The sequence below is a fragment of the Abrus precatorius genome, unplaced genomic scaffold (assembly GCF_003935025.1).
Source record: "Abrus precatorius isolate BTA unplaced genomic scaffold, Abrus_2018 Scaffold7, whole genome shotgun sequence".
In the NCBI taxonomy this organism is placed as follows: domain Eukaryota; kingdom Viridiplantae; phylum Streptophyta; class Magnoliopsida; order Fabales; family Fabaceae; genus Abrus; species Abrus precatorius.
In genome coordinates this window covers 32,757,997-32,772,691 of record NW_020874417.1, presented here as the reverse complement: position 1 = coordinate 32,772,691, position 14,695 = coordinate 32,757,997, and the positions used below count along the sequence as shown (strand labels likewise).

The 14,695-nt window shown below is 30.0% G+C and overlaps 2 protein-coding genes across 4 annotated transcripts; both read left to right on the top strand.

Annotated features, from left to right (window-relative positions):
• Window positions 1–1,315: 1,315 nt before the first annotated feature.
• On the top strand, window positions 1,316–2,654 carry LOC113871821 (LOB domain-containing protein 24-like). The gene is made up of 2 exons (XM_027508920.1): window positions 1,316–1,476; window positions 2,363–2,654. Exons 1-2 carry the CDS (start codon window positions 1,316–1,318, stop codon window positions 2,652–2,654), a joined length of 453 nt encoding a protein of 150 aa, XP_027364721.1.
• Window positions 2,655–4,928: 2,274 nt separating this feature from the next.
• Window positions 4,929–9,777, top strand: LOC113873198 (serine/arginine-rich splicing factor RS40). 3 transcript variants are annotated; one of them, XM_027511227.1, is made up of 8 exons: window positions 4,929–5,024; window positions 5,129–5,284; window positions 5,757–5,867; window positions 6,784–7,122; window positions 7,353–7,465; window positions 7,546–7,781; window positions 8,044–8,676; window positions 8,780–9,774. In XM_027511227.1, the coding sequence occupies exons 5-8, from the start codon at window positions 7,370–7,372 to the stop codon at window positions 8,802–8,804; spliced, it is 990 nt and encodes a 329-aa protein (XP_027367028.1). In that variant the 5' UTR covers window positions 4,929–5,024; window positions 5,129–5,284; window positions 5,757–5,867; window positions 6,784–7,122; window positions 7,353–7,369; the 3' UTR covers window positions 8,805–9,774. The 3 variants fall into 3 exon arrangements, with proteins under 3 accessions (XP_027367028.1, XP_027367029.1, XP_027367027.1); XM_027511228.1 differs by having other exon boundaries at window positions 5,757–7,122; window positions 8,780–9,777; XM_027511226.1 differs by lacking the exon at window positions 6,784–7,122 and having other exon boundaries at window positions 8,780–9,731.
• Window positions 9,778–14,695: the final 4,918 nt, after the last annotated feature.

Genomic DNA, 14,695 nt, shown 5'->3' with positions numbered 1-14,695 from the left:
AAAATTCATAATAGAAATATAAGACAAATTTGACAACATCCAATCATACAAACTCTTACTAAAAATTTGAGCCCATTGATTAGATAGAATGAAATAATGCCAAATTTTTTGAGCATAGAAGCAATATTTCAAGACATGCATAATAGTTTTAAGGCCTTCACCACACCTAGGGCAGGTTGGGAAATCAATCATACCACATCTAAATCTCTTATCATTTATGAGTAATTTTTCATGGGCAAGTTTCCAAAGCAGAAAAGCAATTTTAGGAGAACCTTTTCAGACCCACACAATTTTAAACAAAACATAACTATTATCATATTGATGGACAGATTTATAAATTAATTAATAAGTTGATTTATTCTCATTCTATGTGTCATTCTAATAACTGTATTAGATCTACTAGATCTATTTGGGAGGTTAATCTTAGTTATAAGAGGATGAATTTGGTTAAGGAGAATAGAAGAGATTCTCTTTCAATTTCACTCTCTTTTTTTAGCAAATAAACCAACAGGGGAATCTAAGTCCAAATCAGGAATATATATATATATGCTTAACATTATTTAAGTAATTAACAACATAACCGATCCAAAGGAAATTATTGAAGTTTGAGGCTTAATGTCTAGGATTAAATATTCGTGGTTAATTGGAAGGATAAGTACTTCCAAAAGTCACCACGTTTTGTGGCTTTTCTTTTGCTATAACATAAACACTGTGTCTCACAATATTTAGCGGCTCAACGAGGACGAATTCCAATTCTAAAATCAAATTCAGTTGATTTTTAGATAAAAAAAATTAGTGAAGTATCTGTTGATATTTCCCTGAATAAAAAAATGAATAATGAATCATTATTCATAACATTAAGCACAAAATCATATTTCAATTATAACGAATGAGTGGCCAACTAAGCTTAGATTAGGAAAAGAAAATGACTAGAGAAATAAGTTATAAAAATAAGGCATTTCTTCCATCGTAGAAAGCGTGACAATTAAACAGGTGAAAATTTGGAAAATCACGGTCTACTCCTAATTAGATTATTACACATAATCTGAAAATGGAACCAAACCCTCGTTTAATGGTCTATGGGTGCCATTCTCCCCAAACTTTTCTTTTGGGGAGAATTATCATGAATTTGAAAAATAGCCGTTACAAACATGCTCACGGTCTCTCAATACAAATACTTTGATCGATACTTCAAATTCAATCTCTAGATTTTATCATCTTTGTCAAAAAGCAAGGGAATTGAGGAAAAGTAAATCTTTGCAGGTGCCAAATTAATGTTCAGTTTGGATTTGTTTTCATTTTTGGAGGATTATAAATGGTGTCGAGTCGGTGTGCAGCTTGCAAGATTCAGGGAAGAAAGTGTCCTTCAGATTGCATTTTCTCTCCTTATTTCCCTCTTAATGATCCTCAAAGATATACTAGTGTCCATAGAATATATGGTGGTAGCAACGTTGGAAAAATGCTTCAATGCTTCAGGTAATACATTAATGATGTGTTTGATTTTACATCAAAATATATACTTTACACATACACTATTTCCCATACTTCACAGTGTACTGTTCAGTTCGTAGACACGTAATAGGACCTTGAGACACATGTCCAGACATGCACTAATAGAAAAATGGTCATGGTCGAACTAAGGAAGCCAACTATTAATTTATCTCATTAGATATTTGGTCTAATAGAGTTCAAGCGTTTTAGATTTTCAAAAATTTATTTCCTTTAATCGAAAAATGAATTTACTGTCACGTGATTATGTTTTAAACAACATATAGGATACATGCAACCACGTTTATAAATATAGATATAAACAAACAAACATTAAATGTTCAGTAAATTCTGTAACCTAAGTGAATATATTCGCTAATGTCTATCATCGCTTAGAAAGGGATAGGAACTGCTTGTGTATTCTGTCTCTTTCTTTGTTCCTTTCAGTTAAAAATGACAAATCACTTAGAAATTAGCATTATTTCTCCAACATGTTAGTTAATTAAATTATTATTTTTTATGTTATATCATTTTTGAATTTGAAAGATGAAAAATTATGGGCAGATGATTTTAGCCAATATTGTGAAAAATCTCAAATATAAGAGGAGTGGTTAAATATTAAGTTGAAAAGTGAAAAGTAATTCGTAAAGGTTGAGCGGCTCATGTATGTATTTTAATACCCAACTATAAAATAAATCAACTTTTTTTAGGACGTAGATCCTATGTAATCTTGTTTTAAGGTCCATGCATGAGAAAATTTAGGCATCATTTCCTACATTACATGGTGGTGTCATATTTTAAACGAAAACGAAAACATTATTCATGTGCAAAGATTTGTATCCTAAGAATACTGTGTGAAATTTCTATTTTGCAGCAAATTTCACCCTTTGTCAGAACACAGGCAGCAGACAGTTTTATATGATGAAGCAGAATGCCGTATTCAAGATCCTATTTATGGTTGTTACGGAAATATCTCTGAACGTGTTCAACAAATCAATAGTACAGAAAGTGAGTTAGCCAAAATCCAATCTCATATTAGCATTCTCAAGCTCCAAAACCCACAACTTGTGAATGAATCAAACTTCGATGTCTTGTTGCACAGAGCAGAATTGGACAGGTTCAGTTTGGCAGCCATGCAAGCCAAACTACTTGGTTTAATTATTTGAGACTTCTAATAGATGCAAGGTTGTCTCTGGATTTTTAATTTTTGGTTCATATAATTCCTCTGTATTCTTTATGCCACGATTAAATGAAATAAAAAGAATTCAACTACCTTGAAGATTTGTTTTCCTTGAGAAAACTTTGAAGAATAATTAGAAGCAGTGGCGGATCCAAGACCCTAAAGGCAGGGAATACAAAAATATAAAGGGTGCAAAAACATAAAATTAGGAGTACAAAATATAAAATATATATATTATTAATAATAATTTATTAAAATGAAAAAGATTTATGAAAGTTGAGGGGGTCATTTGCCTCCCCTCAGCTGTACGTGGATCCGCCACTGATTAGAAGGGATCATCAAGTGAATTATATATTTTTCATGTATTCTACGTGTATTTTTTTATTACAAAAAATTATAAATAAAAATTAAAGTATATTATACATTTTAAATTTTTTTGATTGTTTTTTAAAAAAAAAAAATAAATTTTATTATTGGTATCAAATATTATATATGACTAAATTCAAAATAGAGAATTGTAAGGCTATAAATTATTCAAAATTTAATTTCAATTTATCTAAAAATTATATCTTCAATTTAATACAGTATCAAGATTTTAAAATTAACATCAAACTGACTTTAGAAACAAAATAAATTGATATTTAAAATATTTTAAAATTAACCTAAAAAAATAAATATCAATATAGAAGAGTTACATGGTGTATGTAAAGATAAAAAAATAAAAATAAAAATAAAAGCGTTTTTATTTATATTTTAAAAAGACTCCAATTTAATGTAAAGAATTTTTTTTGTATATTAATCAGTTCAAAAAAATGTAAAGAATATTTTTTAATTTGAAGTTTATGTAGTTATTTAAGTCCAAAAGGAAATTAATATACAAAGAAAATTCTAAAAATAATTAAAGCTGAGATAGGATAATTCAAAATATTAACATTAAATACAATTTTAAGATTAAAAAATCTTAACATAAAAGGAAAATTATTAAAACAATTAATCAATTAAAAATTAAAAAAATTGCCAAGTAACCAAAAAGAAAAATAACATTTTAATAATGAGAATTTAGATTTATAAGGTGAGGATTAATTAATAAACAATATATGAGTTGTTGAAAAGTTTGTATATTTTAATAAAACTATCGGAGAATTTTTTTTTCCCACATATTTTTACATTGAATTCTACAAATTATTATTACATTTGATTAAATTTATAATTTTTTACATTTTTAAATAAGTTCATTTTAAAAATATTAAAAATAGATAAAAACAAATACAAAATTTAAAGGAACTTGAAAACTTAACTAAGTCTTATTGTTATTATTGTTATAAATTTGAATAATTTCTTTTTAGTGTGATAAGATTTTCACAATGTTTTGGGAGGAAACAAGATTCTTCAAGACTTTAGGAAAATAAGAAAGCTTGCATTAAAAAAAAAAATCTTAACCTATTCAATTTTGGAATTTACATTACAGGTAGTTAGTAGATGCAGATGGTTAAGAGTTTTGAACCCTGTAAGCATTTGGAAATTTAGAGAGGGTCTTGACATTTGAGAAATTAACAAGTAAATATGGGCTTAAGTTATGAGAGTTTATTTGAGAAGTAAATACCAAACACGTTTGTTTTTAATTTTTAAAATAGTTTTTTTTAATGATGAAGGTATTTTTGTTTTTAAAATAATGCTCAGCTTGAGTTTTTTTTTTTTTTTTGACATAGATGGTATTTAATCATAAAAAATCCAAATTTTTTATTTTTCTGTTATATATCTTGTGTATACAATTTTGTCAATAAATTAATGTATTTATCTTTTAACCAATAAAGTAATGCCTTTTCTTTTAAAAAATAATAAAGAAATACAATTAATAGTGTTAATATTCCTTTTTTTTAGCGGAAAAGGCAAATGAAGTAAGAGGATAAGATTTAAACAATTTATATTAACCAAACAAAAATAGATTATAGGAATATACTGAAATACGTTTTTTAGGGGATTTTCTTAGGAGAAATATATTTCTATCGTTTTATATATATATATATATATATAAAGCACAAGGGGACAATATCCAAAAAAAAAAAAGCACAAGGGGAAACATAATTTTAAAATAAGTTTATTTAAACAAAGAAAATATTTTTGAGTTCGGATTTTAAGATTGACCCCAAAATAAGGGACTACTTTGAAAAATTGAAAATTAGGGGGTATCTGGGAAAAAGAAAAAATAGGATTGCATCATCATTCATGTATATATATTGCTTTTATGTATTTTCAGATCCGCATCCTTGTCTTGGTCAACTCGACCCCGAAAATATCTGTGACTCTGTTCTGCACTGCCTAGGGTTCTAACACAACACTTCCATTCTCATGAAAGGTGATTTATTATTACCTAATTCATTCAATTCCCATCCACAAAACTTATGTTTCTTCTCTGTTTTTTATTCAAAATTGTTCCTTTCGCTTCTCTCCAACTTGTAGGAAAAATCAAGATCTGAGATCTGGATCCCAGAAATTCACGGTTTTGAACCATTGTGACCTTCTGTTCTGTGAGATTTTCGCCAAACAATCGGTTTTGAAGCTCTATCTGTGCTCTATTCCAGATCTGACAATCTCTGCCACCTTCGATTCTACAAAGTAAGACCCTTTTTTTTTTGCATGCCCTTTTTTTATCCATTAATTATGTTCATCCCCTTGGTTTCTGTGTTTTTCGGGGGTTCGGATATAATAATACCGTTTGTTTTAATTTTCGATTCAGTCAATAAGTACGTGCTAGATTTTTTTTTCTAATTTTAGATTTAGATGTGGTTTGGGTGCCGGTGTTTGTGTTACTATGGAAACTGTGACTACGAAATGAAGTGATATAACTTCTATCCTGTGTGTTGATATTTTGTTACTGTTTAATTTTCTTTTGATTTTCTCATAAATGATATGTCATAGCAGCATTAGTTTATAACATGTGCAGAAGCTTCGAGGGGTCTGTGTATGACTGGGTTCTCGAGTTATGACTCAAATGAATTTTCTGTGTTTGACAATTATGCGGTTATGCTTATCCATGATTGCACAGCTTGGCATTAAGTGTTGAATGTGTGACTTAACTTCTGTTCAGGGAAAATGAGGCCTATTTTCTGCGGAAATTTCGAATACGATGCCCGGCAGTCAGAGCTGGAGCGGCTTTTTAGGCGCTACGGGAAGGTTGATAGGGTGGATATGAAGTCTGGTAAGTTTTTTTATTTTAATTATCCTTTGTATATTTTAAGGTGGATGACTCAATACTCAATGCTTCTGTTTGATTTGATTTGATTTGATTTTTTTCTTTTTCTTTTTTTTTTTTTGCGGTGGCAAAATATCATGGACCAGATACTTGAGGTCTAAAGTGCACTTTTAGGTGTTTACTAGTAAATAGTTTATGAATGGAACCTTGAGCTTCCAAAAGGTTGAATTTTGCGAAAAAAAGATAAAATATTCTCAAAATTAAACAGATTCTATCAGTTTTTTTTTTTAACAATCAAGTTTATTGTGTGTAATAGCTTTTTCTTTTACACGAGTTTTAGACCAGATTGTGGCTTCATTTGGTTCAATCCACTTGCTAAAGGCAAACTGAGATTCTTGCTACTTGGGAAATGTGGACTGAATTAATAACCATATTAATGATTTAAGTTATTTAATAAAAGTTATATACTAGTATATTTGCTCGAGAGAAATTCAGGTTGAGTTAGAGTTACAGGGTCTCAGATGGGAACTGTCCTGTTAGCAAGATATCTCTGTTTAAAGTAAAATTTGTTTGATTTATAATTAAAGCATTCATCTTGCGAACTGGAAAAGTACCTCTGTGGTTTGTCATCCAGAACTTAGGATGGGAATAAGAAATAAACATTCACAAGTTGCACATTTGCAATTATACCTTTAAAACCCTCCAGCAGCACGGGAACATCAGAGAATTTATCCGATCGTTCGAGGCAATAGCCTGTGGTTCTGCAGCTACACAGTATCTTCCAAGATTGGTGATTCAGTTTCAGGAGTGGACCTTGGTGTACTGCTTGTTGAGCATTTGTGGGGGGATCAAGATATCTTTTAAGTAAAAATCATCTTTTTTGAAGCTTCGACCCCCATTCTCAACGTTTTCTTTGACGCAGGATTATCTTGGCATATCCATTTACTTCCGAGCTAATGGATGGGCTTTTCAGAAACCCGTTTCCTGCCTGTGATGCACATCTTCTTCTTTTAATGAAGAACCATTCAATTTGATCTGCCATGGCACACCTGTTCCACGTATTCATCAGTCACATTTTCCTTTCACTTTTTGTGCCTTTTGCCCAGTCTTCACTTTTGGACATGTTTCGAGGTTGAAATATTGCCAACCTCACAGCAGAGGCAGCAGAATAGATGGAGAAGGCACTCACTATCCATTGAACCACCATGAGACCTACACTTTTGGGTTCTTGTTCTTGACACCAATTTGTTTATTAATCAAGGTCTGTTACTAATTCTATTGGTCAAATTAGTTTATAGAAATAAGGAGGTTTACCAAAGTTTTAATTTCTGAGTAGTAAGTATTGAGATTTTTTGTGCATGGCAGAAGGGTAAGTTGTTGCTTCAGAAGTCAAGTGTTTGTTGATTGGACAAATTGACCGAATCATCTCTTTTAGGTTAATAATAAATCTTAATTTAATAAAGAAATAAGGAAATTTTGTGTGGTCTGTAGGATTTGCTTTTATCTATATGGAAGATGAGAGAGATGCTGAGGCTGCGATTCGTGCTCTTGATCGGGTAGAATTTGGTCGCAAGGGACGCAGACTTCGCGTCGAATGGACAAAGGTATGGCATCTTTAGGCATTTTTTATGAGAATGTTGTTTTGGCCCATTCTGTTTTCATAATGATTGAACATATGTTGCAGCATGAACGTGGCATTAGAAGGCCTGCTGGTTCAAGAAGATCTTCAGCGAATGGGAGGCCATCAAAGACCCTGTTTGTAATTAATTTCGATACATACCATACCAGAACAAGGGACTTGGAGAGGCACTTTGAACCATATGGTAAGATAGTCAGTGTGAGGATCAGAAGGAATTTTGCTTTTGTGCAGTATGAATCAGAGGATGATGCTAGCAGAGCACTGGAAGCTACAAATATGAGGTAATTCCATGTATTTGGATATTTGTTTCAGACAGGTACACTTGTCTTTGTTTTGGTCAAGATTCTTCTTTCAGATCTGTCATTGGCCTCAAGTCATTGCTTGACCCTAATAGTTAAGATTGGGGTTGGGGTTATTGGCTTTGTCTGTCTACATACTTGTGTTGACTTAATTGAGTTCTAGTCAGTTTTACCTGGTATAATTTTTATAATTGGCTTACCAATATTATGATAACATAAATTCTTTTCAAATGTCGATGTGCAGCAAGTTATTGGATCGAGTTATTTCAGTTGAATTTGCTGTTAAAGATGATGATGATAGGAGAAATGGATATAGCCCAGAGAGAGGCCGTGATCATCAACGTGATAGAAGCCGTGATGGAAGGCGGTCACCCAGTCCCTATCGTAGAGAAAGGGGTAGTCCTGATTATGGCCGTGGGGCCAGCCCATATCAAAGAGAGAGGAGCAGCCCTGACTATGGCCGTGGCCGTAGCCATAGCAGAAGCCCTCTTCGTAGAGAGCGAGCTAGTCCTGCTTATGGGCGTAGAAGCCCTAGTCCATATAGAAGAGAGAGGGACGGTTCTAACCCTGTTCGTGACTCCAGCCGCAGTCCTTACCACAAAGAGCATGAGAGAACTGACCATGGCATTTCTCCTTCCCGTAGTCCCAAAGGAAGAGAGAGGTCAAGCCCACAAAATGACCGTGGCTCTAGCCGTAGTCCTTATGATACTGTGAAGGCTAGCCCTGAAAATGGGCATGGCTCAGGACATAGTCCTGATGCAAAAGGAAATCCCAGCCCTTACAATGGTTATGGAGGGAGCCCAAATACTATGCCTGATCCCAGGGATAGTCCGAACTATGGTGGTCCTGAAAGTCCTATGCATGAAAGATACCGCAGGTTTGCAAATATTTATTTATTGCTTATTTTTCCTTAAGCCTTTCTTATGTCTACTTCTGATATCTTCGTTCCTTTAATTGTGCTCATTTCTCTGATAATGCAGCCAATCACCCCCTGCAGAAGAATGATTTCAGTCTTTGATGAAAAATGCCGGAAAGGCCAATGGATTGTAGTGCTGGGTCATGATGGAACTTAATTTCAGCTAATTACTTTAGTGTAGTAGCGATAAGGCTCTGAAACTTGTGGTGTTGTGACCACTTATTAGTAGTGTTTTATTCATTTACGTAGTGTCATGCTTCGTTGTCAGCTTAATATTTTAGTCTTTGTTTTCAGTCCAAAAGTGGTACTCTATCTTTGATCAATATCGGATAATTTTTTAGTAATAGATGTTGGCATGTTGTTAAATCCTTGTGTGCCCTTGAAGAACTGATGGTAGCAGTAGTGAATTAGTGAAATGTTCCATGGCATTTCCATATGATTCTGGATTTGGGTCCGCCTCATGATGTTAACAGTACAACTTCAATGTTATAAACAGAATAACAGTGAATGTTGCAATATCCAAAGTTAAGTTCAGCAAAGGAGGTCAACATCTTGCAAATATACTTAGTTGAAGTTGCTGAATTTTAAAGCAGGGCTGGGCAACACGCCACATACTCATTTATCACCTTAACAAGCATTTACGTATGGTTGGGATACAACAGGATTTAGGTTGATCATTCCTTACAACTTAACTTATTACTCATGTATGTGGCTACTAGAATCGATCGAAATTAATGTTTAAGTGATAAAACTTGCCCTTGATAGCGTTGAAGGTTCCTATGGGCTTATGGTACGAGTTGTTAGAAACCTATAAATACAATAGCTAGATTAAATCAACATGAGGACTTGCGACTCTTTTTGTGAAGTTCGGACTTTGGAGATAGATACTTAACAAGTTCTGAAGCTCAATCCTTAAAATATTTCTTACATCTTCTCTCTTTCATGTGTTCCCCTCATCTATCGTGTAATTGGCTTTATCTCTTTAGGTTAGAGAATGAAACATAATTTGAATTTCTTATAATTTGGATTCTCAAGTATCTTAATTCATTTTTATCCTTTAATTAATTTGGTCTTGCCTTTCTTCATGATTGCTTGCTTGAGCACTCATGAATTAATGATAGATTCATTAATAGGAAATTGGAATTTAAAATAAATCACCATAGTTGTTATGTGATTGTTTAATTTAAAGTTGAGTAAAATTAATTTTGATGAAATTGATTTTAAAACGTTGAATGTGATTGAAATATGTACAAAAATTAATGAAAAGTGTGAGAATTGATCTTATAAATAAGAATTGAAAATTGTTTGATTTTATAAATTATAATATATAATGCTAGTTCCATTTAAAAAATTAATTGAGTTAGGAAGAAAATGATAACTATCAAATAATTAAAATAAATTATACCAATAGAGTTTGGTCTGAGTGACAAATAGCAAACTTTACATGTTATGCTCTTTTATTTTTATATGTTTTTTTTGTTATTCTTTCAATTCTAATTGTAAGCACATTATTTTATCTGAAAACTCAACCTAAATAGTCATTAAAGCAAATTGGTAAATAAAATAAAATCTTCATGAAACGATACATATTCACACTTTACTACTTTATAGACTATTTGTACGTTAAGAATTTTTCCTTACTATTTCTCATTGTAAAATTTAATAATTTAATGTGTTATATTGTCAGATAAAATCAAATCCACTTACCTGTAATCATGTTTCTGAAAACTCTACTTAAAGGAGAATTGTTTAATTATTTTGCACTATGTTATCATATATCTTTTATTCTCACCTTTACCAACCAATTAAAAATGAGCTTTGTATGTCAATGTGCTTTGTATGGTTGAAACAAGTGAAAAATTGAGACAACAGTAGATTAAAAATAATTAATTAAATACCCATTTTAAATTTTAAACAAATGAAAAAATTAACTCTAGAATTTCCAATAAGATATTGGAGTCCATGTTTTAAAATCAAACTACATAAATGATTAGAATAGTTTCGAATCCGTCTATAACATTCTGTTACTAATCTTCTTACTTAATAGATGAAAATTGTTTTAAATATTAACTATACAGATTCATTTAAATTTTGTATATAAAATAATACGAAAAAAAAGTTAAAAAAAGGTAAGAGGAAACAACATTATTCATACGTTAAACAAGACATATCAGAGAAAATTTATTTTTGCCACAGCATCTTCCCTCCCAGATCACCATAAACTCTATTAGAAGTGATCATCACTATCTTCTCCCACTCCCACCCAAATAGCTCAACCAAGTCATATACCACAACTTGACCCATACCATTTCACAAGCTCGTGCCTCTTTCTAGTAAACCCAAACTTCTTAATCCTGTGTTTTATATCCTACTTCCAATAGATACTAACCATATTCATTTACACGTTTAAATAATACACTGGTGAGAAACTTCTTTTATGAGGCAAAAAGGGAAGAGAAATAAGTTTAGCATTTTAACTTTTTTTTAAAAAATATTATTAGTAACAAATTTGTTTCAAAGAATGTATTTTGCTTAAACATTTTGGTGCATATAGTTTAAGAAAATGTTAAAAAATGTTCTTAAAGCACTAATTAAGAAATTAAATTAAATAATTTATAGTTTAAAAATATATTTGATAAATATTTTTAAATTTCGTAAAATACAGTTAATTTTTATTTTTTTAACTAGTGCTAATAAAACTTTATTATTTATAAAATTATGTTAAAATTTGAGTTGATTCGTTTAATACTTTTTTTATTTAATATTCAATTACAAAATTATCCATTTCAATATAAATAAATAAAGAAAAGTTTAAAAAGCTGGCCGATTCAACGTAACAAGATATGCATATCTATCAATTTCAAAGGTGTCACGGAAAAGGAAACAATGGGGAGGTTGGTCCCACAGTGGGATAAGACAGAGCCGTAAGATAAGAATGAATATGGAATCGACATGACACGTGTCGCCATCGTGTTGCACCGTCCCTGTCTCCTAACCACCAGTATACACCTAAATTACCACCAATTTCTCCTCCAAATCTTTTTCGGGTCAGCTTAAGTTAACTCATAACAAAAATACCAAAAGAAGTAAATTATAAATATGATTTATAACATAATAGAAAAATTAAAAAGGCGTAAAACAAATATAAAAATCAAATGTTGAAAAATAAAATTGATGGGATTGTATTAGAACAAAACATATAATTATTATTTAATAAATGCTATAAATATATTTTTTTTTTACTTTTTTAAAAGAAAGATGCCATATTTCTTACATTTTTTTATTATTATCCCACTCAGAAAATTATAAAAAATTATAAACAAATGCAAATGATCTGAAAACCAATGATGATTTTCCATCGTCAAATAATAAATTTCTTGGAAGAGTTGTAATAATTCTTGACGATATATATGCTCCAACCGTTCATACGCTTTTCTTTTTGAAGCATTATTGACAACCAAAATTTTTATTGTTTATTTTTTTGCTTATGACAACAAAAACTTTTCAACGATACAAATTAAAAAGAAAATAATTTTTTAGAGAACACGTGGAACTTAAGCTGGTAATTACTACGTCAATAACTGATTATTTTTCTCTTATGTGAACTTAAATTGCAACCATAGCAATAAAGTTACTTTTTTTTCTTTCATGTTCAAATCTGTCACACAAAGTGGATTTGAATCTTAACTTTAATCCAGACACGTTACATATGATCCCATCAAGACTAAAAAAATTCTGATATAGGAATCGTGAGTAGTTAAGAACACGTGAAAAGGTCATATCTAATTATAAGAATTCCCCGAGTTTTATATCTAAAATTTATTATATATTAAATTATTCAAAATTTAATATTCATTTATATTTTAAAAATATAATATTTATAAAATTGATCTACAAAATATGAACTTTTAATTCAACTCTAAAAAATGATATGCTGTGAAGGGTTTTGTGGGCTCCAAATTTCCGTAATGTGCTGTTAGTGACGAACCCCGTCAGCTTTGGCCCACGAAGCAAGCCTCCCGGTCCATAGATTTCGGCTTTAGGCACACTAATTTGGCAACACATTCACACGCAGTTTGTGATAAGTGGAAATATAAATATTGTAGTAAATACATATGTATATAAAATCATTAGATAATTGCTGTATTAACAAACCCATTAACTTTAATATATCAAGAGCTTCATTGGTTAGCTATTGGACCACATGGAATCAATTTTGAACCCATCATCAACTAAATGGTACATGACTTGGGAGACACTTTCAACAGTAACACTGCTAGTTATTTTTCGATTTTTACTGGCAATTTTCTATACAACTCTATGTTTTCAACTAATAACAAATTACTCTAAATTAATATGATTTTTGATTATAAAAATAATAATTTTAATTACACGATAACTTATTAATTGTCAGTATAAATAACTTTCATATACCCTTAACGTGTTTTAGTTAGTTTCTTATATATTATTTCTTTTTTAATAATGAAGTTGGAAAATAATATTTTTATTTAATTTATAAAATGATAGATAAATTAGTTAAAGGTCTTATTAATTAGTATAGCAAGAATGTTGATTAAGGAATAATTTTTTTATTATTTTTCATGAAAAAATATGTTAAAAATTATGTGAAAAAAATAAATAATACTTTTATTTTTAATTAATATCTTAGAAGCATTTATTGGGATTTTTTATTAATTAAAATGAAAAGTTTTCTTAAGTAACAGATTCACAAAAATAAAGACGGAAAGTTCTTTTAGTTCTTTGCTTTTAAGGTGTAAAGATACTGGCTACGTTCATGCATGTCTGAATATGTTAATGATTCTTTCGTCTCTTCTCAATCTTTCCTGTATCGGCGCCCCAAATGTTTGTCATTTTAGATTGTGTCCGAAAGAATTTTTGCAGAATTTATTTATACTTGTAAAAATCAAAATGATTTTTTAAAAATTTAATTAAATTTATGATACAAATTCTCATATAATAAAAAATTATTAAATAAACATTTAATATTGTTTACTCAAACACTCTTAATTTGATGAAAGCCCGTTTATTTTCTCAAATATACATGCAAGAAGTTACACTCACAGAAATATTTTCCGTGGTGAGTATTATTATTATTATTTTATTTAAATTAATATTTTCTTATTCTACTATCACTTTGAAATACCACTTAAATATGTAAATTACGGTAAGAATTTTATACATTTATTGTCATTGTTGATGTTATTATTCATTAAATATCTTGATATTCTTTAATGGATAAGTTATCAACAGATATATATTTATGGTTAAAATCGCTCAAATTTTAATGTTTAGTGGTAGAGATTTTTATTATAAATATATATATTTTTATCTTGTGTGTAATTCAAAATCCAATTGAAAATTTAAGAAGGAAAAATCATTTTCCTCTATAGAAAATTCTAAGCAATATAAATTATTTTACAACAAGTTAAATATTAAACAATTAAAATTTTTCTGTCTTTACTCTAATTAATTAATAAAAGGTAAAATATTCCACAAGACTGAATAATTTCATTGAAGTCTATCTCTAAACTTCTGAAAAACATTTAAATGAATCGTTATATTATAATTAAATTTTCAATCAAGTTCCAACTAGTCATATAATTTATGATTAAATCCTTAAAATATACAATGTATAATAGTAACACAGGCTATATATAGGTTACTGCAAGCATCTATTAATGCATGTTATATGATCATTATATAGTTGATGGGGATATAAATAAATAATAAAAAAAATGGATAGGAGTTCAGATAAAAACTTAACTGCTCTTAAATTATTTTCACTTAAAAAAATTATCCACCATAAAACAACACACCCGTGATATTGAATAAAAATATTGGCTAATAAACAATTTGGATTTTGGAATCATCTAAGTCGCAAGATCTTTTAGAACCCAAACGGGAATGGCTTTTTCTCTTAAGACAAAAGACAGAAAAATGGCTTTAATAAAAGATGACT